This window comes from Balaenoptera borealis (genome assembly GCF_965194805.1).
Source record: "Balaenoptera borealis genome assembly, chromosome: 20".
NCBI lineage: Eukaryota > Metazoa > Chordata > Mammalia > Artiodactyla > Balaenopteridae > Balaenoptera > Balaenoptera borealis.
In genome coordinates, this window is record NC_138879.1 from 60,286,121 (window position 1) to 60,313,600 (window position 27,480).

The 27,480-nt window shown below is 64.1% G+C and overlaps 1 protein-coding gene and 1 long non-coding RNA gene across 2 annotated transcripts in view; one reads left to right on the plus strand and one right to left on the minus strand.

Annotated features, from left to right (window-relative positions):
- The window catches only part of MYO15A (myosin XVA), a 50,528-nt gene extending 23,926 nt beyond the window's left edge, over positions 1–26,602 (minus strand). The window contains exons 1-32 of the mRNA XM_082371680.1: positions 22,565–26,602; positions 20,494–20,576; positions 19,873–19,936; positions 18,899–19,008; positions 18,490–18,564; positions 18,085–18,364; positions 15,199–15,275; positions 14,505–14,732; positions 14,364–14,427; positions 13,381–13,494; positions 12,691–12,852; positions 11,746–11,859; positions 11,100–11,158; positions 10,892–11,015; positions 9,879–9,974; positions 9,385–9,516; positions 8,755–8,880; positions 8,008–8,085; positions 7,358–7,506; positions 7,195–7,240; positions 6,935–7,059; positions 6,005–6,122; positions 5,509–5,684; positions 4,920–5,004; positions 4,222–4,275; positions 4,042–4,123; positions 3,834–3,964; positions 3,112–3,207; positions 2,452–2,687; positions 931–1,112; positions 566–638; positions 181–369 (exon numbers count right to left, since the gene is read on the minus strand). Coding sequence (XP_082227806.1) covers positions 181–369; positions 566–638; positions 931–1,112; positions 2,452–2,687; positions 3,112–3,207; positions 3,834–3,964; positions 4,042–4,123; positions 4,222–4,275; positions 4,920–5,004; positions 5,509–5,684; positions 6,005–6,122; positions 6,935–7,059; positions 7,195–7,240; positions 7,358–7,506; positions 8,008–8,085; positions 8,755–8,880; positions 9,385–9,516; positions 9,879–9,974; positions 10,892–11,015; positions 11,100–11,158; positions 11,746–11,859; positions 12,691–12,852; positions 13,381–13,494; positions 14,364–14,427; positions 14,505–14,732; positions 15,199–15,275; positions 18,085–18,364; positions 18,490–18,564; positions 18,899–19,008; positions 19,873–19,936; positions 20,494–20,576; positions 22,565–26,203 — 7,367 coding nt within the window. The 5' untranslated portion in view covers positions 26,204–26,602. The remainder of the gene's footprint in view (positions 1–180; positions 370–565; positions 639–930; positions 1,113–2,451; positions 2,688–3,111; positions 3,208–3,833; positions 3,965–4,041; positions 4,124–4,221; positions 4,276–4,919; positions 5,005–5,508; positions 5,685–6,004; positions 6,123–6,934; positions 7,060–7,194; positions 7,241–7,357; positions 7,507–8,007; positions 8,086–8,754; positions 8,881–9,384; positions 9,517–9,878; positions 9,975–10,891; positions 11,016–11,099; positions 11,159–11,745; positions 11,860–12,690; positions 12,853–13,380; positions 13,495–14,363; positions 14,428–14,504; positions 14,733–15,198; positions 15,276–18,084; positions 18,365–18,489; positions 18,565–18,898; positions 19,009–19,872; positions 19,937–20,493; positions 20,577–22,564) is intronic.
- On the plus strand, positions 15,237–17,766 carry LOC309619017. The gene is made up of 3 exons (XR_014238713.1): positions 15,237–15,787; positions 16,245–16,554; positions 17,260–17,766. It is a non-coding gene; the product is annotated as an uncharacterized lncRNA (long non-coding RNA).
- Positions 26,603–27,480: the final 878 nt, after the last annotated feature.

Below are 27,480 nucleotides of genomic sequence, written 5' to 3' on the forward strand. Positions count from 1 at the left end.
GCCCTCCCAGAACCCCCGTTCTCTCCTCTGCCCCGGAACTGGCTGACTCTCTCCCTTTAAAGGCAGGGCCCTTTGGCGAGCCCCACCTCCGTGAGGACCTTGAAGCTTAAGTTCAGAATGCAGTCCCCCACCGCCAGCATCCGGGAGGGGGGGCCTTGTGCTAGGAGAGGCCATCTCTACCTGGGACCTCCCCTGCCAGCCGTGGGCCCCTCTGCACCCACGATGAAGTAGGCTTTCTGTCGCGGGAACTCCCTGAGTAGCTCGAGGTCCGACACCAGGTCCAGCACGTAGTCGTGGCCGGCCAGCTCTGCCCACTGGACCCCCTTCTTCATAGCCACCGTCCAGCCCCGCCAGCCGTCGGCCAGCCCCCTGGAGACAGCACGCGAAGGGCTGGGAGTAAGGGACAGAGCCGAGAGGCACCGCCGGGGGAGACCCTGGGATGGGAGCCAGACACCACTCATGGCCGGAGTGGACCCTCTGGGGCTGGGGGCCTGGCCTCTCGCCCCTCCCTTCCTCCTTCCGAGGTGCACAGGGGCGCACTGGGTGGGGCGTTCCAGGAGCCCACCTGTGCCTCAGAATGTCTCCGGCCACCTCTTCCCCCGTACTCCAGGAGTGCACTGGGCAGGAGAGCTGGTCACCTGGGCGGCAGCAGGTGCAGGGCTCAGCCCGGAGCGTCTGCGGGCCAGTCCTGCCGCTTCCCGCTCTCGTCCTGGACCCTGAACTTGCATCTCACGGCCCTGGCTCCCCTCCCCCCTTCCAGGTCCAGCCCCCGTGTGCCCACACGCTGACCTCTCTCCAGGGCTACATCCCACAGGCCCCTCCCCAGCGTCTCCTAACCCCAGGCTACTGGCGCCTGCTGACTCCAGCTGCCCCTCCATGGGGCGGGGGCGGGTCTGCGGGGAGCAGCACCGCGCAGGGAGGGCAGCTCACCGTTGAAGCAGCCCACGTCCAGCGCCATCCCGGCCTTCTCCTGGGTTGCTGTCCACTCGAGCTGGGTCGGAGGGAAGGTGCGGGCAGCGCCAGGGCCCTGCTGTTGGGCCTGGCCCATGGCCTGCATGAGGCGATGTTGACACACAGCCTGGAAGCCATTCCGCCCATAATCAGACACAAACCTGATGGGTAGGAGTTGGCGCGAGGATGAGGAGGGACCTGAGGCTAGCCAGGCGTGGGGGAAGACCCCGCGGCTAGTCAGAGGGCCCAGGCCAGCCCAGAGCTCTGAGAGTGGTCTACAGATGATCTCGGGCAGCCCGGAGTTCCTGGGCTAAGTGGAAAGCGTCCAGGCCAGAGGCCCAAGGACGGCCAAAAAGGTTCCAGGTTAGCCCACCTAAGCTTGTTGGGAGCAAAATGTCGCTGCCAGGGTAGGGTCTGCAGGGGGTGTGGGCAAAGACCTGGCCTCTGGGGACTCCCTCCATTCCCCCACCAGGCCACCCAGGGCGGTCATCGGCCCTCTCTGAGCCTGCTTCCAAGTTCACAGAGACGGCCGTGAGGGATCAACCTGACCCAGGGCCAACCAGCCTGATCCCTGTCAGGGGCGGGCACTGCTCGTGCCGGGCTCCCTGCCCCCTCCCCACTGCTGGCAGCCTGGCCAGGAGCACCAGAGGAGCAGGCAGGCAGCGGCTACCAGAGGGAAGCTAGAGCCGTGCCCACGGGAAGCCCAGCAGGCAGGTAGTGGCCCTGCCCCCGGCACAGATTCCCAGGGCCGGCCAAGGGAGCTGCCCCTACTGCACGCGGCTCCGGGGAGCTCTGCACGCTCCGTAGTTCACAGCTACCCTGTGAGGTGGGTCCTGTTACCATCCCCAATTTCCAGGTAAGGAAAGAGGCTCAGAGACGGGCAGTGACTTGGCCCAGGTCACACAGCAAGTAAGTGTCAGAACTAGGATGCGTGCCCAGGGCCTGCTTGAGCTCTTTCCCTTGCAAATCATTCTTATCACCCAGCACGGTGACATCATCATCACCATCATCTTATCAAGACCAGGATGCTGACAAGGGCTACACACACACAGCACTTACCGTGAGCCCATCTCTGTTCTAACCACTTCACACGTGTTTGCACATTTAATCCTCACACAGCCTACTACGTAGGTACTCTTATCAGCCCCGTTTTATAGGAGAGGAAAGAGGCTCAGAGAAATTAAGTAACTTGCCCAAGGTCACACAGGTCATACGCGGCTGAGCTGGGATTTGAACACAGACTGTCGGAGTCTACACTCTTAACCATACCGCTGCACCCCGCCCCCCATGATGTGAGAGATCAGCGCCTCTCTTCCAAATTCCCCGCACCCTGGGCTGGCTACCTCCGAGTTCCAGAAGCCCTGTATCCCGTCTCACCTGACTCCTGCCCTCCGCAGTGAAGCCCCGGGCCAGCCCCCAAGCCTGAGCTTCCAAGGACCGAGCCTCCCTCCTGGCCTAGCCTGACCTGGCGTCCGCCCCGGGCCACGCAGCTCCACTCACTTGAGCAGGTACTTGTCGAGGCGCGGGGAAGGCGCAAAGCCGCCAAGGCAGGCGGCCAGCAGGAGCCAGCCCCGCTCAGCGTTGTGGGCACTGGGGTTGCGCCACACCTGGTTGGCCAGCTGCGCCAGGATCTCATCCCGCAGCTCGGGCACCGCCAGCCCTTTCTGCACGATGTAGTTCCCGAAGACATGGTCCCGGGCTCCATGCAGCTGGGGGTCGCCCATGAAACGCAGGATCTGGCCACAAACAGACTCTCCTGGGCCTCTCGGGGGGCTGTTCCCGCCAGGTCCCCACCCCCACCCCACATCCCTCTCGTGTCCTTCCCATGTCCCCATACCCATATGAAAGTCCCCCATGTTACAGTGTAATAGCCATACCCTGGACCAGGTGACCAAGCCTTTGGGAAAAATCAAGGTTCTCCTGCTCACGAACCTTCTATAGCCCCAGCCCCTCCCCGCACCCCCGGCCTCCAGGAGGCCCCTCACCTCCTGCACCATCCACGCCCCAGAAGGTACTTTCTAACGTGCATATCCGACCACATCCCTCCCAGGCTCATGGCTTGGGCTAGTAGAGGGTCCAGGAGAGCAGGGCGAGGGGCCTCGCCGTCTGGCCTCGGGGGCAGGGGCTGTGAATTCGAAGGTGGTCTAGGCAGACCCGTACCAGCTTGAAGATGCCCACGGCCTCTGCATGATACTCCGCCGGCAGCCGTGTGAGGGGCGTCCTCAGGGGCAGTGTCAGCATCCCGAAGGCAGGTTCCTGGGGGCACAGGGCAGGCACGTGGGCACAGGGCGGGCACGTGGGCACAGAGCGGGCACGTAGGCACAGAGCTGGCACGTGGGCACAGGGCAGGCACGTGGGCACAGGGCTGGCACGGGGGCACAGGGCGGGCACGTGGGCACAGGGCGGGCACATAGGCAGAGAGCTGGCACGTGGGCACAGGGCGGGCACGTGGGCACAGGGCGGGCACGTGGGCACGGGGCTGGGACTGACGGGCGCGTCTGGATCCACTGCTCTGGGCCAGGTCGGGGCACACCAGCCTGGGAAACACAGGTCCGCAGCGTGCAGACGGGTAACCGGCTTGCAGAGGGGCAGACCTCAGCGTCTCGGGGACAGAGCCCCCGTGGGGCCCCCTCAGAGGGCAGGAAATGAGGGGCAGGGATGTGTGCCATGGATCCACTGCTCGTTAAGCTTCTGAAATGTTTCCAAACAGCCACTTCCCGAGCCCCCGAGGGCCCTCCACTGCTATCCAGGCCCCCTGGAGACCCCGGACTCCGCACGGCCCAGCAACTGAAAGGCTCATACCTGATCCCACAGGGCGTGGCCGGGAGCCAGCCCCAGGCTGAGGACAGTGCCAGTTCTACTGGGCCTCTGCCAGCCCTTACCTTGAAGTGGCACCGGACAAACTTGGCCATGGGGTAGTTGTTGATATCCAGGGGCAGCGTGACCCGGGGCTCAGCCTGAAGCCGGGGAGTCCGCACGGGGGCCACCCGGGGCACCTGGCCCGTCCTGAGGCCTGTGGACAGAGGAGGCCATGAGGGGCCTGGTCCCCTCGCGCACCCGCTCCCACCACACCGCCTGGCGCTGACGTACCCGCCACTGCTCGCAGGAGCCCAGCCAGCTCCACCGGGACCTCCAGGTGCCCCACAGACACCACCTGCCGCTTGCTCAGCTCCTGGGGGGACGGCACAGGGTGAGGAAACAGGGCTGCTGTTCCCCCACCTGCCGGCCTCCCTTCCTGTCCCCTGCGGCCGCCCGGACCCCCGCACCCACCTCCTGCCCCCGTAGCCGCGCCTCCGCCACCCAGAGCCTCCACTCCGCCCTCGGCTGCAGGAGAGCAGATGGTCAGGGCGGGCAGCGGCGGGCAGAGGCGACAGCCCCAGGCCCACCTCACAGACGGGGGTCAGAAGCGCGGCCAGAGAAACGGGGTGTGGGAAAAGACAGCGAGAGAGACACAGGCAGAAGGCACAGAGTGACACTTTGGGGAAGGAGAGACGCACAGGATTTCTGGGAAGTAGCAGGGAGACGTGTGACGGGGCCCCTCCCAGGCGCCCACAGAGCCTCCAGTAAAGGTGCAGCTCCTCGGGGCTTTGGGGTCATGTCTGTCTGTCTGGAGGTGGGTTACACAACAACACACCGAGACCGGCACGAAGGCAAGAGCAACACCAGAGCCGGTGCTGTTCAGGTTGCCAAATTCTAATCGTGCCCGGTTACTGGGGCTCCTGCTGTGAGCCCTGCACTAGCCACACCCTTCCCATGCAGCCTCTCAGTCAACCCCCTGCACACCCCAAGGGTTGGGTGGGGAGATCGCAGGTACAGAGGGCCCAGCGGGGATTCGAACCCAAGCCCGCCCTGGCCAACAGTCTCCGCCTGGGGGCCAAGTGCTTCCTCCCCGTTCCTGCTGCCCCCCCCAGAGCCCGACGGGGCAGTCCTGGCTCCTGGGAGGAGGGTGAGGGGCAGGCCTGCAGCACCTTGAGGTGACGCCGGTGGCTTGTGCACGTGTGCACCAGGGCCCGGAACTTCACCAGACGCCTCCTCATCTGCTGATACCGCTGCCTGGGGGTGGGGAGAAAAGGCGGGTCTGGGTAGGGGGGTTTGGGGGCAGGGGTCATGAGTGACCACGGGGCAGAGATGCCCACACCCGCCTTGCTTGGGTATCAGTGCCCACACTTCACTCCGGGGCCCTTTGCACAAAGGGAAACAATCTCGGAGAGGGGCAGTGACTTGGCCAAGGTCACACGACAACCTGAGTGGCAGGACCTGGATGAAACCATCTGGACCATGTACTTCCAATCAGGTTGTAGTCCCAGGGTATAGGACATGCTGGGGGGGAGCCCTCTTGGCTGGAGGGATTCCCACCCACCGGTCACAAGGACCAGGGGGTGGGAGGAAGGACATCCAAAAGCAGAGACACAGAGAGTCTGATCACCCTTCCTGCAGAGGCCCTACTCTCAGCTTGCATGCCTCCAGGAACAGGGAGCTCACTACCCAAGTTCAGGCTCGGCCTTTCCAGAGCCTAGCCGTTGGACTCCAGGGAGTCCTGCCCTCTCTGGGCCACACCTGGCCAGGTAGCCACGGGCCCGGCTCTGCAGCAAGATGATCTTGCGGCGCAGGGAGCGGAAGCGCCGCTGGATGAAGAAGCCGCGGAGGCAGCGCTGCAGCGTGAGGGCCGCCAGGTTCAGGACGTGCTCCCGCATGCCCTCCAGCAGCTGGTGCAGGTGCTCCTTCAGGAACAGCTGAGGGCAGGAGGCAAGGACTGAGGCAGGGGAAGGCCATGTGACTGCCTGGAGGCCCTTCCCTCTCCAGAAGTCCAGGGAGGCAGACAGACAAGGCAGCCCTGGAGTCGGGGGAGGATGCGCTGGGTCTGGAGAGGCGGGGGAAGGCGGGATGGTGAACTAGGCGTGGGAACAGCCGGGCAAAGTCCGGAGGTAGGATCAGCATCCATTTACCAGCTCAGCTGGATGGCCTCTGGGACAGCAGCCTGCAGCCGGAGTGTTTCTGAGCCCAGAGGCTCCAGCCGTGGGGCACCCAGGGGCTGAGTGCCGGCGGGACTCACCTTGCTGATGCCGACGCGGTACATGTTTGGCGTGACCGTGCACAGGCGGCTCAGCACAGACACACACATGTCCCCACTGGCTGGTAGGTTGTGCTGGAGGGCCACTAGACAGCGGTACCTGCAGGGCCCAAACCCAGTGTGGGTCTATGGGACCCACCCGGTCACCTGCAAGACCTTGGGGTCACCACCCCCAACCCCCGTCTCCCGGAAGCCCGAGTCCCAGCAGTGCCTCTACTCATAGTGTCTTCTAACCAGAAAAAGGCTTTCTGTCCTCAAGACTCTGCTGAGGACTTCCCTGGTGGCACAGTGGTTAAGAATCCGCCTGCCAATACAGGGGATATGGGTTCGATCTCTGGTCCGGGAAGATCCCACATGCCGCGGAGCAACTAAGCCCATGTGCCACAACTACTGAAGCCTGTGTGCCTAGAGCCCGTGCTCTGCACCACAATGAGAAGTCCGTGCTCTGCAACAAAGAGTAGCCCCGCTCGCCGTAACTAGAGAAAGCCTGCGCGCAGCAACGAAGACCCAACACAACCAAAAATAAATAAATGAATAAAATAAAATAAAAGAGGCCTTAAAAGTAAGCTCAAAAATTATGAAAATTAAAAAAAAAAAATACTGAGCAACCCGAAAACTGTAATAAATTGTTTCAGTAGAATAAGGTGATTTACCGCCATCTGCTGGAAACTTGTCAAAATAACTATTAAAATTACTATTCTTTGCAATCAACACACACACGATAAAACTATGAAAAAATGCAAAAGAGTAAATACATCTTCCATGTAACAGCTAACATGCGCTGGTCTTGTGTACTGCACAACCTGAGCAACTGTGCATGGCAAGCCCTATTCATCCTGGGTTGCGTATTCCTAGGGCCACGGTGGGCTGGGAAGGGGTCTGTGGAGCTCAGAACCGCCCTGACCGAGGTACCTGTCGATGAACACCTGGAAGGGCAGCCGCACCGGAAAGCCCTCCTTGCGGATCCGCACAGTCTCCAGCACCCCCGAATAGCGTAACTGGGCCATCACCACCTCTGGCTCAAAGAGGCCTGGCTCCTGGGGGAAGGCCCAGATAGGGAGCCTGCACATTGGCCCAACAGATGGAGGGCCAGAGAGGCAAAGCCACTCACCCAAGGTAACACAGCATGGGGAGAGGACTTGGCTCCCCCAGGGACCTCAGCCATCACATACCTTCTTGTGGTTGGGCTTCAGGCACCTGACGAACAAGGGGTTACACCTGGGCAGGGGCGGGAGGAGGGCAGTGTGAGGCCCCAGAGAAGGAGGGTGCTTACCCCTGAGGGTCACAGGGTGGGTCAGAGGTGAGGCTGGGTGCCCGCGCCCCTGCCACGCCCACCTCTCCATCTTTTCCACCAGATCCAGGAGCGACTGCTGGAACTTAGCGGCCACCGTGTGCGCCTTGTAGAGCCGGGTGACGGAGCTGCTCTTGCCCAGGCGCTGAGGGGCAGCCTGCAGGGCGTGGCTGGAGAAGAGGTGTGCCACCACCTGGGCCAGTCAGCGGTCAAGGCGCGGGAGACAGGAGACAGGGATGGGGAGGGACCCAGAGGCAGAAACGAGGAGAGACAGACAGGGAAAGAACAAAAGGCGTCAGTCTCTGGGCCAGAGAGATCAGAAAAGTGACCCGCTGGACCCCTGTCCTCTCTGCGAGGCCGTGTCCTCCCGGTTGGCACACCTCTCAAGGGAGGGTGCTCAGCACCTTCCAAGGGGCCCGCCCGTGGCTGGGGAACACACAGGCACTGACTCCGTGCCTGGCCCCGAGGTGGCCTGTTACAGACCTGGCCGTGAACGCTGGCAATGACCTCAGGGGGAGGGTGCCCATTCGACAGAGGGGCAAGTGGAGGCCGAGAAGGTGTGGGGATGGAAGAACCGCTCAGGGAGGGACGGGCTGGGGTGAGCCAGAGGCAGGACCGGGCTGGGGGAGGGGCCTAACGGTGGGCTGGGTGCTCAGGCTGCGGGGGGCTGGGGTGGCGAGGCGAGGCCGCTCACCCGTGTCCGGCTCCGCACAAACAGGTCCAGCACGTCCTGGCGCACCTGGTCATGGTTCTTGTCCAGGAACTTGTGCACCTGGAAAGGGGGAGGGGAGGGCAGCTCCGGCTGGACCCCACCCCCACCCCACGCAGCCCCGGGGTGCGTCAGCCCGCCTGCTCCCCTCCTCCTCCCTCCTCCTAACGGTGGGTCAGGGGCTCACAGCCCCAGGTGACCCTGGCCCTGCCCCTCCAGGCCTCGGCCTCCCTGCCTATCCTAGGAGGGACGGGCCCCGCCCCCCCCGCTCTGGTCCCCTCCCCTCCCCCACTAGCCTCTCCACTCCCAGGGCAGGGGCAGTAGCCACAGCGTCACGTGACCAGTCCACGTCTTGGCCCCATCCTCAGTGAGGACACTGTCCCGTGCCCATTCTACGGATGAGGAAAACGAGGCCCAGTGGGGACAGAGGCTAAAAATCCTGGCCTGAGACATCTCCAGGGCAGGAATGAGCCGAGGTGACAGTGGTGACAGTGACCGCTGATGGGGGCTCCTCCTGATCACACCCGCCCTGGCTCTGGACTTCTCGCACTCACCCCATGAGACGGGCACTATTATTATCCCCACTTTCCAGATAAGGAAACTGAGGCTCAGAGAGGTAAAGTGACTTGGCCAAGGTCACACAGCTGAGGATCAGCAGGGCCAAAACTGGAACAGGTGCCAGTGTCTCCAGCGGCGGGGAAGGGCACTGGAGGCCATGGTTCTGGGTCTCACCTGGTAGGTGACTTTGCCCGCATAGTGCTTGATGGTGAACTCGGGCAGTGGCATCTTGGGTTTGGAGTAGAGTGGGTTGGCGCCGTGGTGGTAATGGCACTTCTGCAGAAATGTGTGGTCTGTGGCCTGGGGGTAGGCGGCAGTCAGCGGGTGGACAGGGCCCCGGCATCCCATTCCTCGCCTAGTGGCAAATTCTCCAGCCCTGATTGGTCCCCAGTGAGCACCGGGGAGGAGGAACAAGTCCCCATTTCCCCTGGCTGCCCACTGCTTGGGCTGGGGTGGCCTAAGTGGACCCTGAAGACGGGTGTGCTCCCAGCTGCCTCCCCTCCAGCTCAGCTGTCTCTGCACGCTCTAGTCCCACTGCCTAGAGCACCCATCCCACCCTTGTGTTTTCCAATCCGAATCTGAGGCCCAAGCACAAGGTCACCTCCTCCAGGAAGCCTTCTATGACTTCCCAGGCTGGTGCAGCCCCTCGTCCCAAGCCCCCATCCAGCCTCAGTCACCCCAGGTTTGAATGGCAGGTTGGGTGTCCTGAGCTCCCGACCCCACACCAGAGCAGAGAGGAATGCAGGACACGAGGCTCAGAGACGTCCAGCGTCCTGAGCAGGCTCACACAGCGCCGTGGCTCACCTGCGGGAAGCAGCACTGGTCGTCGAGGATGCGCAGGATGCCGTAGGGCTTCAGCGAGATGAGGTTGATGCAGGGCTGATTGTCGGCGAAGGCGATCTCCCGCCAGTCGATCTGCTCGCGGATGTACTCCTCCTGCAGGCGGCGGGCCTCTGCCTCCTAGCCCTGGGTCCCTCCCAGCCCGTCCCGCAGGCGGACGCCACCCGGGGGCCTGGCCAGGGCACCTCTGCGTGCGCGCCTCCCAGCCCGGGGAGCTCACTCCCCAGCGGGGCAACACGAACCCCCTCCTCTGGGCCCTGCTCCTCCCCCGGCCTGGAACGGCCCTGCCAAGGGTGAGGAGGACCCCCCAGGGGGCTCTCCTCTGCGCTCAGCACCCCGCGCCTGCCCCTCCATAACACAGGCCTTCGCGTGTGCTGCTCCTCAGCACAGCCCCTCTGCCTCCAAGGAGGCCCAGCGGCCAGCGGGGACGGGACAGAGAGCTGCCGGGGGCCCCTCACCTGCTCCTCCTGGAAGACGATCTTGTTGAAGAGGTACTGGAGGCTCTCGTTCGCGTAGTTGATGCACAGCTGCTCGAAGCTGTTGAAGCTCAGGTCCTGCCGGGCGTGTGGTGAGGCTGGGCCCGGCCCCTCCGTGGCCAGCAGCCCGTCCGTCCCGCCCAGGGCCTGCCCACCCCCCGGGCAGGCTCATCCCCGCCTTCCGCAGCCGCAGTTTCACCAAACTGGAGCCCCGCCCACAGACCCCCTGCCCAGAACCCTCCGTGGCTCCGACTGCGCACAGGGGAGAACCTGACAGTCCCATGCAAGGTGGCACATGCAGTGGCTGAAGCCCCAGGCTCTGGAACCTTCTGCCTGCGTTCCAATCCTGGCTCTGCCACTTTCTAACCCCCCATGCCTGAGTTTCCCCACCTGTAAAATGGGGATAAGGACAGTGCCCACCTCACAGAGTGGTTAAGGATTAAGTGAACTAATAAGCAAAGTGCTTAGAGCATCAGCTGGCACACAACAGGTGCCACGGGAGCCTCAGCTGCCACTTCTGTTATTCTGATTTTGCCTATCTCTCTCCATGTCCCCCACCCTAACCGCCCAGATGACTTCCACCTCCCCAGACACCACGGCCCACACCTCTGAGCCTCCGCATAGGCTGTTCCCTCCACCTCAAATGCCATGACTGGTTTTTAAGGAATTAGCTCAGGACGGCTCGTCCCCCTCCAGGAAACCTTACCTGATGCCTGCCCAGCTAGGGCTCTGCTCTAGGCTCCCCCAGCGCCAGGCTGCCTCTGTTACAGCTCTGACCACATGTGTTCGTCAGTGTCCATCCTCACCCCACCCAGTCCCTCCCGGAAGCGCCCCAAGGGCAGGGCCCAGGTCTGGTTCTTCCTGGGGTCCCTGGTGCTGCCCACAGGGCCTGGCGCCCGGAGGCCCCAGGGAGTGCTGGTGGGCGAGCGGAGGGAGATCATCACAGGGGAGGGCCCTGAACAGATGATTGTGCGAGAGCGCCCCCGGGGGCCCACCTCGAAGCCATAGACGTCCAGGATGGCGATGGACAGCGCGTCCTGCTGCGGGGACACCAGCGCGTTGACCCTGGCGATGAGCCAGCCAAACAGCAGCGCGTACAGGACCTTGGCGATGGCATCCCTGGAGCAGAGATGGTGTTTTGGTGGGGGCAGGCACAGCGAGGGGGCGGGGGACCTGGGGCTCAGGCGGGCGGTGTGGCCTCACCTGGCATCCACGGCGCTCTCCACGGTCAGGGGGGTGAAGATCTTCTCTCGCATCGTCTCCTGCGGGGGATGCAGCCCCTGAGTGACAGCGGGTTGGCCACCACCTCCGGAAAGTCCCCAGAGGACCGGGGGTGGGGGGCGTGGGGAGGGGAGCCGGGGAGATGGTGTGACTTGTCTCAGGCACGCAGTCAGCCAGGGGCAGGACAGACACCCTCGGCCCCCCTTCTGCCTGGCTTGCTGGTGGGATGGGGGCTGCCGGTCTGAGGGGGAGACAGAGGCAGAAGCAGACACAACAGTGACATCAGCCTGGGGAGCGGGGAGGGCAGGGGTGGGGGAGATACTGGCCCAGCCAGGGGTCAGGGACGGCTCCCTGGAGCAGAGGGTACCTGTGTTGGGGCTTGAGGATCAGTAGGCATGAAAAAGGGAACCGCATTCCAGGCAGAGGGAACAGCCTATGCAAAGGCCTGGAGACTGGTGCCAAATGCCTTTGGGGTCTGAGGTTACCCACCTCTGGCCAGACCCAGAAGATGGACAGGATGGGGAGGTGCGGGAGAGGGGCAGGGGGCCCACACAGGACAGGGCACAAAGCAGCTCCGTCCAGGGCTGGCAGGAGGCTTCGAGAGCATGCCCCGCACCCAGGGACTCACGGTCACTTTGAAGGTGATGGCCTTCTGCAGGCCCTCGGGGGAGACCTGCAGCAGCTCGGCCACGGCCTGGATCTCCCGGGCGCTCACCACCGAGGCAACCTCTTGTGCGTCCGTCTGCAAAACACCCACAGGAGTGCATTTTGAGCTAAATAAGCTTTTTATATGAGTTCCTATAAAAAACAGAAACAAGCGAGAACAGCCAGGAAGATTCTAAAACGGAAGAGGAGTACAGGGGGCACTGGAGATAGTAAAACATAAAGTTAGAATAATTAAAACACTATGGGGACAGACACACAGTTTGTAAACAGGTCAACGAAGCACAATAAAAAAGTCAGGAATTAGACACAAATGTACACAGGAATTTTCAGTACGGGATAAATACGTATTTCTCAAGTTGGGAGACTGAGTCACTATCTAAACAAAAAATCAAGATCCCTACCTCGTACCTTACTAGAATAAATTCCTGATGAACCAGAGATTTAAATGTTAAAAAAATAATCACAGAAACCACAAAAGGTCTTCAAACAATTATAGGCATAGGCTTTTATAATTTTAGAGAGATAGATCTCTAAAATGATAAAAAGTCTAAAATTTGTATAAGACTTGATAAATGAAATGCCTGAGAATAATTTTTTAAATCTGCATAGCAAAAAACCCCACCAAAAACCAAAACAGGAAAAAACCTGTAAACAACCAAAATATAAATGATAAACCAGAAAATATATTTGCAATTCACATTAGAGACAAAGAGCTGATTCCCTTAACGTATATAAAAAGCTCTCATACGTCGATTAGAAAAAGATAAACAACCCCAAAGCGGCGGGAAAAAGACCAGATGATCCGTGCTTCCGGCTGTGAGCTGGCGGTTTTTCTGCCAGTTCTTCAGCCTCCAGAAGACGCCCATGTCCCGAGGGAGCGGGCCGTGCGGCCGTGGTGTCCCCTCACCTCATACTTCTCAAAGTAGACGTTGCCCAGGTGCAGGATGGAGGCCAGGATTCGGAAGATGCTGTCCTGGTCCTCGGCGCTGAAGCCCAGCACCTCCATGGCGGCCAGCAGCCGGCGGAAGTCGTCCGCGTCGCTCTTCCCTGAGATCTCACAGTTCCCACCCTGGGCGAGGGCAGGGCAGGGGTCGGGGACCCTGGGTGGGGGCCAGGAGCCCTCAAGGTCCCTGCTCTGCCCCGGCCTGCAGTGTGGCTGGAGCTCCCAGTTCTCCTTCCCCTGCCGAGGGCCGGAGGCTCCGAGCAGGAACCGCACACCAGGCCCTGTGCTGAGGGCTTCGTGTACATTTCCTTCTAATCCTCACACACCCCTGCAAAGCGGGACTGTGCTGTCCCCATTTTACAGACGACGAAAGTGAGGCTCTGGAAGGAAGCGTAGTCGCTCCAGGCCGCTTAGTTCTATTCTAGGCTCCAGAAAAACAAAGAATCAGGTCGGCCTCCCCTACCCTGGCTTTGGACCCCAAAAGACACCTGTCCCCCTTGCCACGATGAGACACCACAAGTCCAAACTCACCCTCCCAAACCTCCACCACCTTCGCTGGCCATCAGGACGCCACGACTCGGCTCTCTCGGCCCACGCGGAGTGATGGGGGGAGGGGACCAGGCCAAGGGCCCTCAGACGCCCGCTGGCTCTCACCTGGTTCAGGTAGTAGTAGGTCTCGGCCTCCTGCAGGCTGAAGGCCTGCCGGAGCTGGGCGGGCAACCCGGCCAGCAGCTCGTAGAAGATGTGGTAGTTCCTCTCGTTTTTGGCCTGTGGAGTGGGTTGGGGGCTGCAGAGAGTGGAGCCGCGGACCTAGGTGACCCCCGGACTCACATACAAGCCCAGCTATGCCCACAGGTACAAGTGCACACACGGGCCTCAGGTGAGACTGGTGCCCCCGTGACTAGTGAGCCCCAGCCTGGCACTGGCGGGGCGTTGGGGGGACCCTGGTGTGGTGGTGGGGAGGGGCTTTGGGCAGGATTTAACTCTGTTTGGAGAAATGAGAGAAAGGTGGCCCTTTTCGCATGTGTACCAGCTACACAAGCCTCTGCACACGTGTGTCCACGGACCAGACGTGTACTCGCAGGGCCAGCCAGGGTGGTGGGCACAGACTGTGGCCAGGCCTCGAGCCAGGCCCTTGGGACACAAAGGGGAACAAGGCAGACAGAAGCCCCTGGCCTCGTGGAGTCCACCTGCTGGCCGGGGAGACAGACCCTCAGCAGAGTACCGTGAGTGGCGAGAAGCGCTCTGCAGAGAAACAACGCAGCCGAGGGGGTGGGCAGTGGGGGGGGGGCTGCATTTCTTCACCGGGGCCGCTTCCCTGGGGCGTGACCTTCAGTGAAGACTTGGAGGAAGTGAGGGGTTCGGCCACGCAGCTGTCTGCGGGAAGAGTGCTCTGGGTAGAAGGAACAGGCGCTGCAAAGGCCTTGTGGCAGGATGGGGCCAGGTGTGCCTCAGGGACAAGGGATGGGGCGTGGGGGAGGGGAGGAGACGCAGCCACAGGCGCGCGCGCGTGCGCACACACACACACACACACACACACAGACACACACACACAGCCCGAGCGTCGTTCATCAGCTCAGCCAGGTGCCAGGCTCAGAGGGTCTGCACGCCCCACACCCGACTCCATCCTGACACACCTGAAACACGATCCTGGATTTCTCAAGCAGGTACTGCGAGGTTATGGCACCAGAAATCACGCCCCTGGGGAGGGAGCACAGTCAGCTACGCCGGGCACCGTGCACGCAAGGCCCCGGGGGGCTCCACCGCGGCCCACTCACCCTTCCAGAAAGATCTCCACAAACTTCCCGAAGCGGCTGGAGTTGTCATTCCTGACAGTTTTGGCGTTACCAAAGGACTCCAGGAGGGGTGTGGCCTCCAGGATCTGGGCGCCAGAGGAAGATCGGGCATTGCGGGGAGCCCACGGGGGCCTCCCCAGGTCCCCCACCGCCCACCCCACACCGCCCGCCCCACACCGCACAAGCGTGCACACACGCACCCCCCAATACCTTTATCTTCAGGAGCCGCCAGCACAGAGGAGGAGGGCGGGACAAGAACAGAAGCGGGTCACCCGCGGGACCGACCGGCTCCCCACAGGACGCCGGGGGCCTCCGACCGCGGAGGGAGTGGCCGAGCCCTCCCGGCCCCAGCTGAGAGCAAACCCCGGAGCCTCAGGGCCCCAGGTGTCTGGGCTCGGGGACCGTGGCGTGGCCTCAGCTGGGGGGTCTGCTGGGCCTTCCTGCCAAAGGGCTCCGGGGATGTTCTTGCCCCCCTCCCCAGCCACCGCCGGCAGTGACCCACCCAGTCTCCTGGAAAGGCCTCCTCCCTGCCCCGCCTTGCTCCCTCCAGGGGTCCTCCGCAACTCTTGGGAGGTCCCGTCCCCCCCGGCTCCCACCCCTCGGGCTCCAGGCCCTGCACGGCCCAGCCCCACCTCCTGTCCCCTCCCCACTCTGCCCAGCACTGCAGTCCCCTGACCGTGCCCGCGCCAGCCTCTGGGCACTGGCGCTCTGGCCCCCTGCAGCCCTCAGCCCTTCGTACGTCCATGTCTCCCGCTAGAGCGTCAGCCCCACAGGCAGGACCCTGTGTGCACACGCCTGGTGCTCAGCACCCACACAGGACCCGGCAGCAGGAGGCTCTCAACAAACACCTGCTGGGGGGGGACCTCCCTGGCGGTCCAGTGGTTAGGACTCCGCGCTTCCACTGCAGGGGGTGCGGGTTCCATCCCTGGCTGGGGAACTAAGATCCCCACGTGCCGCACCATGCGGCCAAAACATACAAAAAAAAAAAAAAAATCTGCTAAATGGATGAAATGGGGAGATAGCTCTTAATGAGAGCAGAGACGCCAGGGTGTTGTAGCTAATCACAGCACCCACTTACTAAGCACCTACTGCACGCCAGACCTTTTGCCCCAATTACAGCATCGTTACCAATCCTACGAGGCACGCTAATACCGCCCTTGCTTACAGATCAGGAAACTGAGGCTGGGAGGGGTGAGGCAGCGTGCTCGGGACCCCAGGGCCGGGAGGAGCAAAGGGCCCGCCCACCGCAGCCCACGCTCGGCGGCGTAAGCAGTGCTTTCTCTGGCTGCATCCTTTCCTCAGGATAAACTCTTAGGGGAGAAGTAGGGGGCCCGGTGTCCGCCGAAATGATACACATTACCTTGGGGACGGTGCCAGTTCCCTCCACCTGCTCACCCACAGTGTCGCTCAGTCCCGGAAATACCGTGCCCACCGTACAGGGGAGTGGACTGAGGCCCAGAGAGGCACGGGGGCCGGCCTGGGGGTGCTTACGGAGTCAGGGTGCGTCTGGGCTTTGGCCTGTACCGTCCCTTGTGGGCACCTGGGGGTGGGTTCTCTCCTCTAGTGCCCAGCACAGGGCAGGGCACACGGCCGGGGTGGGAACACCTGACCCCGTGGGGCCGTCCAGCCCAACCCGCGGGTGCGCCGGTGCCTGTGGCCCGGGCTGAGCAGCACCCAGCCACCCCGAGCCCCTACCCCAGGGAACCCTTGTCTCGTTCCCAGCCCAGAGGTGGAGCCTGTGGCCCAGACCTCGGCTGATCAAGGCACGCCTGGGTCCAGTGAGGACGCGTAGCCAAAACCAGTCCAACAAGAGGGAGCCCTGAGGCCTCCTGGCCCGGTGGGCAGCGTGGGCCGTGGTGCTGTGGCACCATCGTGCTGACCACGGGAGACAGATGAGGATGATGTCCAAACGTGTGGGAGGGCGGGGCCGAGACAAGGGACGTCGTTTAAGACCCTGGGCCCAGCCTTGCCTGAAACTGACCCTAGACCCAGACCGTCCGATTGCAGGAGCGGGCCCAACGGCGGCCAGGAGGTGAGTGCACGGTCACCCCAGCCAGCAGGCACCTCTTCACAGCTCCTCTGCGCCCGGCCCGACCCCTCAGGCCCAGCCACGTCCCGCGCCTCCGCCGTCCTCCCCGACCCCTGCCGAGACAGCTCCCCGCCGTGAACCTCAGACCCCAGCCCCTCCACCCCGGCACTCTGGGACACTGGGCAAGTCACTGCCCTCCCAGGCCTCAGTTTCCCAGCTCCCAGGGCCGCCGCGAGGCTCCGGTGCCGACAGAGCGGAAGGCTCCCCGCACACAGAAGGCGCCTGACGCACACGGCCGCCTGTCTACGCAGCCAGTCCTCCCGGGAGTCTACCCTTAGAGGCCTGACCCCCGGCCTGGAGCAAAGGGATGATCTGGTTGGCCTCCAGGAGACCCAGGCTGGGATGGGAGGGGCTGGCAGGCCAAGGTCGGTATCAGAAGTGGCCTGCCAGGAAGTGACCTCTCCTGACCACAAAGCCTGGGCTGACCCCCTCCTCACCGAGGGCCCAGCAGCCCCTGCCCAGTGCCCCCAGATCACCTGCAGAGGTCGCCACCAGCTGGGACACTGTGGCCACTGCAAACCTCTGGAGGGCTGGGCCGGAGTCTGAGCGTCAGGTTGTGGAGTCTGAGCTGGCGAGCCTCGGCCTCTGCCCCGCCTCCCCTGAGCTCCGGGCTCCTGGCACATCTACCGTCTCCCACCACCTGTGCAGGGACGCCCGGCAGACCCTCAAGGGCACCTGCGTCTTCTCTCCATACCCTGCCCCTCAGCTGTTGGCTGCTCCTGTGACTCAGGCCGAATGCCTGGGGCCAGCTTGGACGTCCCCTCTTACAGCCCGGTCTGGTCCCTCACCAAGTCCTGGAACCGCACCCAGGCCAGCTGTGCTCACCAACCCCGCTGTCACCTCTCTGGTTCGAGCCACCATCCTCCCTCGCCTGGACCACATGCTGCCCCTCTGCCGACCCAGCACACCACACCTGCTGGACCCCCAGGGCCTTCGCACCTGCTCTTCCCCAGATGTCTGCAGGCCCCACTGCCTTGCCTTCTCAGCGGGACCTGCCCTGACCCCCATGCCTGAAATTGCAGTCCCCAACACGCCCCATCCTCCTCTCTACGCTTCCCTACAACTTAACCCTTTCATATACACAGAATTTACCTGTCCGCTATTTTCCTTCCTGCTTCCTACAGTAGAACAAAATTCCCACAAGATGGGAACATTTATCAGACTCTTATTGCTGCTGCCTGCTCCCCAGAGCCTAGCCTGGGCCTGGCACACAGCAGGTCCTCGGGAAACCGTTACAGAGGTTCTGACGTTCTTGGGTTCAGAGAACTCAGCTCTCTAAGCAAACCTCCAATGCTGCAGACCCCAGCCAGGCCTTCTCAGTGCCCCAGCCTCTCCTGACCCTACACTGGCCATCGCACACATTCGGGCCTGTCCTGCCTCTTTCACGACCATGAATGTGAGGCCAGGCGGGAGGAGTGGACGACGCCCCCTGCCCATGTGGCCTCTGCTGGGGCCGCCTCAGGGGGCTGGAACACAGAGCTGCAGGGGAAGGCAAGCAGGAGAGAACTCCCGGGAGGGGAGGCAGCAAGAGCCCCAAGTCCTACGAGGCCTCTCCGTGCAGCCCTGGGCTCGGCCACCCATCCTCCAAGTGGGGCCACAGAGTCTTGCCTCTCGAGGAGCACAAGGGGCGCTGGGCTGAGGGCCCTGGGGGGACAGACGCACCTGCCGTGTGACGCCCCGTTTCTGGTTCATGGCCGCCAGGTAGCGCAGAATCAGCTTCGTGGCCTCAGTTTTTCCAGAGCCGCTCTCTCCGCTGACCGGGCAGGGGGGCAGAGTGAGCTCCAGCCTGTTCACGGCCTCTTCTGGGCTCCCCTGACCCCACCGTGACGCAGGAAGACACGGGCAGGCAGGCCGGCCCCCGGCCCCTCCGCTGCTCACCTGATGATTATGCACTGGTTCTGTTTGGCATCGAGCATTTTGGCGAAGGCGAGATTTGCAATTGCAAAGAGGTGCCTGGAGAGACAGACCACAGGCGTTCCGGGCCAGGCCCTGCCGGTGCTCCCAAACCTCCCAGGGGACGGGCAGGGGGACATCTCTGCCTAGCCAAGCAGCCAATCCTGCTGTACCCCACCCTCAGGGAATGCTCCCCGAAACGCCCCCCACCCAGGTCTGAGCCACAGTGGCCTCCAGCCCACCGGGGTCTGTGGCCAGGCTCAGGGAGAGGCTGCTGGGCTCCCCACCGCCATCCACCACCCACAGCTGAGGGGCAACCAGGGACTCGCCAAGCTCAGACAGGAACCCAGGAGACCCCGGGGAGGTCCCCTCCCCCAGCCCTGGAGACACTCACGGGGAATTCTCAGCCAGCGCCCGCCCGCTGTACTGCTGCACTTGCTCCAGCCCGTAGATTCCAAACATCCGGTACGGGTTCACCGACACCAGGATGCTGCCGATGTACGTCTGCCGGGCAGACGGTGGCCTCAGGGCCCGTCTGTGTCCCTCCCTCCCCCACTCCTGGGAGCTGGGATCCCTGTTTCATGGGGACAGACGTCTGGCTGCCTGGCCCTGGTGTCTGCACCCTGGGCCCCCGGACAGCTTGATGGGTCGTGTGCTCTGGTGGTGGAGTGTCAGGCACTGAACCAGGCTGAGGCTGGGAGGAAGGTGGAGCACGCAAAGCCCCAGAGCCACGATCCCACAAGGGTGCCTGCTTCCTTCATTCACAGTCTGGGCCCGCCCCCTGACCGTCCCCCCGGGCCCCAGGTGTATGGCTCCCAGGACTCTGGAAGTTTTACCCATCGGGCCCCTGCTGGGGGTCACACACTTCTGGGTTCCCTGTCTCCAGGCCTCTAAGACTCTACGTTTTAGGACTTTGGATTTTAGCGCTCCCAGCTCTTGAATGCTATGCTCAAATAGTAGAAACTCCAGGGCTCAAACCAGATGCCACGGGCTTCCCTGGTGGCGAAGTGGTTGAGAATCTGCCTGCTAATGCAGGGAACACGGGTTCAAGCCCTGGTCTGGGAAGATCCCACATGCCGCGGGGCAACTAGGCCCGTGAGCCACAACGACTGAGCCTGTGCGTCTGGAGCCTGTGCTCCGCAACAAGAGAGACCACGATAGTGAGAGGCCCGCGACCGCGATGAAGAGTGGCCCCCGCACAGAAACGAAGACCTAACACAGCCAAAATTAAATAAATTAATTAATCAACCAGATGCCACAAGTCTGGGGCGAGCAGGAGAAATCCATGCTTCCCACTGCAGCCCCAGGAGGCAGGGAGGCAGCTGCCCTCAGACCCAAGCCCAGGGAGGGGTCAGCCCCAGGCCTTACGTAGATGAGGTTCCGTTCAAATCTGGTCTTGAGGTTGGCCAGCACAGTGGTCTCCTGGAGGTCTCTGCGAGGAGATGGAGGGGGCAGTCAGGGCCCACCTTCCCCTCAGGGTAGGGCCTTGGTCAGAAAAGCCTGCGTTCAAGTCCTGTCTCTGACACCAACCAACTGTGAGGCTTTGAGCAAGTTACTTAACCTCTCTGTGCCTCAGTTTTTCTATCCGTCTAATGGGTATGATAATCGCTGTTCCCACCTCGCTGGGGTGGGGGATGCTCTCAGGTAGCAGACGTGAAGGCTGTCACTGTGATTGGATAATGACACTGACCAGCACGGCCCTCACATCTGAGGCACCTCCAATGTGCCAGCACCCTCACACCAACAGCCACCCCACAGCATCCTGTGGGCGACAAACTGAGGCAGAGAGGCTGAGTATTTGCCCAGGTCCCAGCTGGTAAGCGCCGGGGCTGGGGTCTGGACCCAGTCCATCTGAATTACTGGACCTTTGTGACACTGCCTGAGCCTTGCTTAGCCGGGGAGGAAACAGGCTCTGAAAATGTTCCAGGAGATGAGGGGCACCCAGGTGGGAGGCGGTGACCACTCACTGACCCTGCCACCCCCACTCACTCCAGCTGCGTCATGTCCTCCACGCCGTCCTCCCGCTGCTGCTCGCGGAACCGTGTGGACGGCAGGTTGCGGATGGAGTGCATCTGGGGGAGACAGCCTGTGGTCAGCCAGCCGGAGAGTGCCCACGCGTGGCCCCCTGGCTTGGACATGGCCAGGACCCACTGCCGTGTGGAGGAGGGAGCCCTGAGGCCGGGCCGGCCGGGTCCTGTGGGCTGTCTGCCTCAGAACGCAACGCTTAACTCCCAGGGACACGGCCAGTCTCGGCGCTGCCCGTCTTCCCGAGGGCCCTGCCAGAGGCTGAGCACACACACGCGGGCACTGCTCCCTCTGCCTGGCCAGAAGGCCTCCCACCTCACGTTCTCCCAGGTTGACACCCTCCTCCAGGGTGAAACCCAGGTCTGCCTGTGTGACAACTAGGAGAACATCCGCATCTGGTGCCTGGGGCCTCCGGAAGGACCAGGACTTCCGCGTTCGGTGCCGCACCCCGTGCCCCGTGCAGGGCAAACGCAGCCCCACACGCACAGACCCACAGGCAACGGCGCCTGCAGCCCAGGCGCTCCCACGCCCACCCGTGGTCTCGCACGGGGCTTGTGGACGTGCACGCTGGCCTGCGGTGCCTGCCTGGAGGCACACACACGTGCAGGCACGTGCTCTCAACGTCCCTTGGGCAGGTTCTCATGTGACAGGTGTCCCCGCACCTGGGGGTCTCGAGACAAAAGTCCCGATGCCCCCTGTGGGCTGCAGGCCCACCACTGTGCCCTGGTAGTGTGTACACTTGACCCCGCAGATACCACGTCTGCCCGGGCCGTGGCGCACACACTCACATGCTCTCCTCGTTGGGCTGTGGAGCGCCCGAGCACACGTCCCAGGCCCGCACGTGACCCGTGTGACTGCGAGCACACTTGTGAGCCCGCCTGTCCTGCCTCTCGGATCCAGCCTGCACCCCTCCCTGAGCGGAGAGGAAAGGGGACACCGGGAGGCAGCCCGCGTGCTAAGTAGAGCACAGCAGGTATCACCGCAGAGGCCCTGGCCTCCCGCCCACCCACCTGCCCATGTGCGCCAGTGGCCGCAAACCCTGAATAATTCAGCCACTCACGTATTCCAGGGTGAGGAGGGCCCACGCATCCTTGCCCCTCACCCCCGGGCGCTTCGCGCCCCGCTCCTTCAACGCTGTGGCCCACACGGCACGGGGCACCCGCCGTTGGGGCCAGGGCCCCCCCAGCAGCCAGGCCGCCCCGGTCGCCATTGATGGGCCTGCTGGCTGCCCGCTCCACGGGGCACCGTCTGCAAAGGCTGAGAAACGCCCGCCACCCCTGCGTGCCCCGCCCACCCCAGGCGTCCCGGGGGAGGCTCCAGTGACCACCCCCCTCCGCCGAGGGCCACCCGGCACCGGGCTCGTGTTCCGCCGCGAGCATGGCAGCCAGGCACGGGCTTGGCACCCCTCAGAAAGGCTGCCTGCCCCACACCCTACGGGGCCCAGACAGACTCCTGGCTCAGCCGTGATCCACTGCGTGACCTTCTGGGTCTTAGCTTCCCCACTGTGCAGTAAAGAAGCTGGAAGGTTGGTTCCTGAGCCCTCACCTTTGGACAGTCCAGAGCCCTGCAGCCCGGGGGACTGCCCTTAGGCAGGAGCCCCAAAGAGACAGAAGACCCAGTTTGGGGGAGGGTCAGCAGCAGGCACGAGGAACAGCATGAACGTGAACGTGGGGGTGAGACAGGATGGGTAGGCAGGGTCTGCAGTTTCGTACTCAGCCAAGATCCCTGCGGGGGGCTCAGGGTGGACGTGCCATCCAGATCGGACGAGGACAGGACTGCTTGGAGCCCAGGCTGGGACAAGATCGCTTCCTCCAAGTGCCTGGGAGCAGTTTCTGGCATCTCTGTCCTCTGCCTGCCTGTGCCGGGCATCCCCTTGTTCAATCCCCCAGAAACTCTGGGAGGCTGTTCTCCCCAAGCTACAGATGGGAAGACTGAGGCCCAAGCAGGCAGCAGTTCGCCAAGGTCCCAAGACTGTCTCCTGCCCTGTTTCCCAGGATGGAACCACAAGCCCTCCCTCTAACCTGTACCCCCATACCTTGTTCCACCAGCCTTTGGGGCCAACCTTTTCCCCGGAGCCCCCGTGGGGCAGGCAGGCAGCTCCAGGGCGCAGGCGGCAGGACGGGGGGCGAGCGTGTACTCGCGTGCAGGGTTGGTGGGCCTCCGCCGGCAGCCAGAGGCGGGACCAGAGCAGACTCCAGGCTCTCAGCCTGGGCCTGGGCTCTGGCTCCTGGATGGGAGGCTGCTGGGTAGCAGGACAAGCTCGCTGAAAAGAGCTCAGCTTTTGCACACGAGGCATGACCACAGCAAAACGCCCAGGGCTTGCCTGGAGCCATTCACCCGCCTTGGGCAGGGGTCCTGGGGCCCCAGAGGGTGCCAAGGGGGCTGGGGCCCTGGGCAGTGTCCCCCAGCGGCGCCATGGTGGCCACGTGGCCCTCATCTGCTCAGAGGTGGCCAGCGGGTAGGAGAAGCTGAGCCTCAGTGCTTTCTGCTCTGAGAGGAAATCCTTAGCGGGTGTCAGGGTCGGGCGTTCAGGCTCTGCTGGTGGCTGGGGGTCCTCCGGGCAGGCCTCTTCTTCAGGCTTCTTGAGGCTCGGGTTGGCCGATTTGGTCAGCTGTCCAGGCCCTGGGTCGTGGTGTCTACCCAGGAAGATACCGGTTGAGTCAGAGGCGGGATCTTCAGGCTGGGGAGCAGGGGATAGCCCTGGGCCCATGTGCTGGAGGAAGGGGTTTGGGGGTGCAGGGGGTGGCCTGGAGAAGCCACGGAGGCTGCCTGGGCCTCCCGGCCAGGGCGAGGGTGGCCGGTGGGCGTCAGGCATGTCCACGTCCCAGCTGGGGGCCAGCGGGGGCACTGTCCAGGGCGTCTCCGAGTCCTCGGGCTCGCGCTGGCTCTCGCGGTGCTCAGGAACAGGGGCAGCGGAAGCAGCAGCCGCCCGCCAAGACCCAGGGCCGGGTGGCAGGGGGAAGGGCTGGCGCGGCCGGGGCTTCACAGCCCTGGTGGGAGGCTCGCTGAGGCTGCGCCACGTGCGTGGGAGGCGCGAGGGCAGGTTGAGCGAGCGGTTTCGCGGGCTGGGGCCCAGCAGAGGGGGTGGCGAGGGCGGCCGCGGGGAGCCCAGCATGGGCGACCGGGGTGCGCCCGGGCGCCCCGAGGCTCGGCGCGGGGACGGGGGCTCCCGCAGCGAGCGGGGACGGCAGGGCGGCGGCGAGAAGGGCGGCCGGAAGGGGCCGCGGCGGACGGAGGGCTGGGGGGACAAGGGCCCCAGGGGCGAGCGGGGCCCCAGGGGTGAGCGGTACCCCAGGCGGGGCGGGCTCCTCAGCGAGGGCCGGGGTGAGGGCCCGGGGAAGCCGAAGGCCGCGCCCCGCCGGCGGGAGCCCCTGAAAGAGAGCCAAGGTCCGGGGAAGGCCAGAGGGTCAGGGGGCCCCTCAGGGCTCACGGGCGGGGGCTCGGCCAAGGCCCACCAGCTGGCCTGGGGTGCGAGGGGCACGTGAGCCGGGGCGGCCCAGGGCGGCGGGTGCCGGCGGAGCGAGCCGTAGGGCGAGGCAGTTGGAGGCAGGCCCGGGGTCAGGCCGGCGGGGCCGGGGCCGGGGCCGGGGCCGGGGGCGGGGCCGGGGGCGCGCGGCGGGGTCGGCGGACGGCGGGAGTTGTTGTTGTTGCGCACGCGCGCCTGCGCCCTCCGCAGCACGATGGGCGTGCCGGGCCGGTCGGGGTCCATGCCGGCCAGCTTGTAGCCGAAGCGCTTGTAGGCCGCCTCCCTGACCGCCGGGCCTCGCGCCCGGGCCTTCTGGCTGCCCCTCAGCCGTGGGATGGGCTCCTTTTCCGACAGGGTCTTTTTGAGGAACCGCGCCAGCGAAGTGGCCGGGCGCGGCGCTGGGCATCTGAAGTCCGAGCTGAAGCCCAGGCCCCGGGGGGCGCCGAAGGCCGAGAGGGCGCGCTGGAGGCGGCGCTGCCGCGGCGTGAGGAAGCCCCAGAAGGGGTGGCCGTAGGGCACCGGGGGGAGCGGCGGTATCTCATCCTCTTCTTCGTCTTCGTCTGTATCTCCCAAGGGCAGAGGGATGTCCAGGGAAGGCGGCAGGGGCACGTCCAACTTCTCCTTCCCAAACAGCTTCACTTGGGGCCGCGGGAAGAGGCGGAACCTGCGGATGAGGGACAACTTGGACCTGGCGGGCTTGTCCATGCCCTGCTGCTCGAAGAAGGCGGCGCTGGGCAGGCGGAAGGAGGTGCCCTGCCGCTCACCGCCCGCCTCCTCGGGCTCCTCCAGCTCCGCGATGTCGTCCATGGGGTGGGCGTACGGGTTGTGAGGCGACAGGATGGGCGGCGGCACCCACGGGTATGCGAAGGCCGACTGCTCCGGCGGAAGATAGGGCCCCTCGGGGGGGTAGATGGCCTGGTCCCCGCCACCATAGATGCCTTCGGCGTAGGGGACTCCGTGGGAGGCACCGTAGGGGACGCTGTAGGGCGGCGCGTAAGGATCCAGGTAGGGCGGCGCGTAGGCGTCCAGGTAGGGCGGCGCGTAGGCGTCCAGGTAGGGCGGCGCGTAGGCGTCCGGGTAGGGCGCCCCGTAGGTATCCGGGTAGGGCCTGGCATACGGGAGGTCGTAGGTGAGGTCGTAGGGCGGGTAGGGCGGGTAAAGCGCGTCGGAAGGGGCGTAGGAGTCCTGGTAGTAGCCGTGCGGTTGCGCCTCGCCGGCGTATGCGTCGTAGTAGCCGTAGGGAGACGCGAACCCCGACGGGGGCGCGTAGGGAGGCTCGTAGTCGTCGTAGCCATAGCGGTAGCCGTAGTCGGAGTAGAAGGAGCCCCCGTAGTAGTCTGGGCCGTAGTAGTCGTAGGGGTTCTCGGGCGGGTATCCGTGCGGGTAGTCATAGGGCGGCCAGGCCGGGCCGTGGAGGCCGTAGGCGCCCCGGTAGGGCTCCTCCTCGTACTGGTACAGCGACTGCCGGTCGTAGTAGTCATCACCCTCGCGGTGGTAGTCGTAGTACTCGCCCAGGTCCTGGAAGCCCTCCAGCCCGTACAGCGACCTGCGGGAGCCCGAGTGCCGGAACGGGGCCTCGTCCTCGAAGGGCAGGAAGCCCACGGGCTCGCCCGACGCGTAGATGCTGTGGGCGCGCGGGAACCTGCGCAGGCGACCCCCGGGCTGCAGGATCTCGGCGCCCGACGGGAAGGGCAGCTTGCGCGAGCCCATGCGGGAGCCGGAGCGGTCCAGCCAGGCGTCCAGCGTGGCCTGCGCGCTGCCCGACTCCTCGGCCTTCTTGATGAGGAATTTCTTGGTGAGCCAGTTGATGGCCGTGGACGCCTTGCTGAGCGACTGGGCACGCGGGCGCAGGCGGCCGTAGCCACGCCGGCCAGGGAAGCGGATCACCATGAAGGACGGCTTCTTGCCCTTCATGGCGCGCTTCTTCTTGCCCACGCGCATCTGCGTCATGAGCTTCGACGTGGACTTGAGCACCGTGCGCGCCTTCTTCTTGCGTTTGGTCTTCTGGGGTCCGGTGTGGAGGCCCCAGAAGAAGGCCGACGCGCTCCGGAACTGCCCCTTCTTGGAGATCTTGGGCGTGCGGTCTCGGAAGCCCATGAACAGCCGCGACGTCCCCTTCAGACTCCGCTTGGGCTTCTCCGGCTCTGGCGCCTTCTTCCCCTTCTTCCCTTTCTTGGCTTTCTTCTCATCCTCTTCTTCCTTCGCCATGGTGGCCACCTGCTCCCTGCCAGGCCGGCCGGTGTCACAAGCTCAGGGCCTTGGGGACACAGGGACCTGCTGAGTCTCCTGCCTGCGGCTGGACACGCAGCCTCCTCAGGCTCAGAGCAGCTGGGACTGGCCCGGTGGCCGGGGGAGGGACAGCCAAGCTCCTTCTGGCTGGGACCAGGCTTTCAGGAGGGCAGATCCATAATTCATATCCTCCTAGAGGCCCCGCCTAGAATTTCACCCGCGAGCCTGGTGGAAAGCACCTGGGTGTTGTTTATGGGAAGCAGGGGAGGCCTGGCAGGCCCATGCTGGGGAGACTGCGTTGGCCTTAGACTCTCCATGAGGACAACCGTGCCTCAGCCCCAGTCAAGCCCTCCCTGAGCCTCCACCGGCTCACCCACCGAAGTGAGTGCTCGGGTCACTGGGCCCCAGAGAGGGGAAGCCACCTGCCCTAAACCACCCAGCACATCTGTCCTGGGCCACAAGTGGAGCAGCATCTCCTGAGCCAGGGTGGGACGTTCAAAGCCCACCAAGTCACCTTGGAGGGGAGGGAACCTGGGACCCTCCAGGTCCTGGGCAAGGGAGGAGGGGTAGTGGGCATGGCAGGTGCCTAGGGCTGCGGTCAGTGTAACCAGAGCTGGCCGGCCCTTGGGAGCGTGAATAATTTATCGGGGAGAACCAGGCTGCTGGCTCAGAAGGCAGGGCAAGAAGGGGGCGTCTCGGTTCCGGCAGGGCCGGGTAAGGCCATGTGCCTGGCGGGGGCAAGGGGTGCAGAGGAGCAGAAGCTCTGATCCCCAGCTCCGCCGCCGCCGGGCTGTGTGGGCTCAGGAACGCCCTTTGTCCGCTCTGGGCCTCAGTTCCCTCCTCTGTAGGGTGGGAGTGATGGGGCTGCCCTGTGTCCTTCGCAGGGAGGAAGTGAGACGTGATGGAGCTGCTGGGCAGCACCCGTGGCTGGAGGTGCCACACGTGTGGCCCACGTCGGAGGCCCCTGCCTGGCCCTGCCTCTCCTCCCGGTTTCTGCCTCTGCGGAGATGGCCACGTGGCCCCTGCGCTCTCCGCGTGCAGCTGATTCCTCCAGGCTGGACGCCTGAACCAAGGCCCTGTGCCCACTGTCTGGCCGGTGACCAGTCCACTTTTAAAAATCTGCACTGGGACAGGCAGGGGCTGTGGCTCGTTAGACGAAGGGGGCGGGGCGGGGCGGGGCGGGGGGAGAACTTGGAGGCAGCAGCTCTGGGACCTGAGGCCTCTGCACTGCCTCCCCCCGCCCCTCCCCCTTTTCC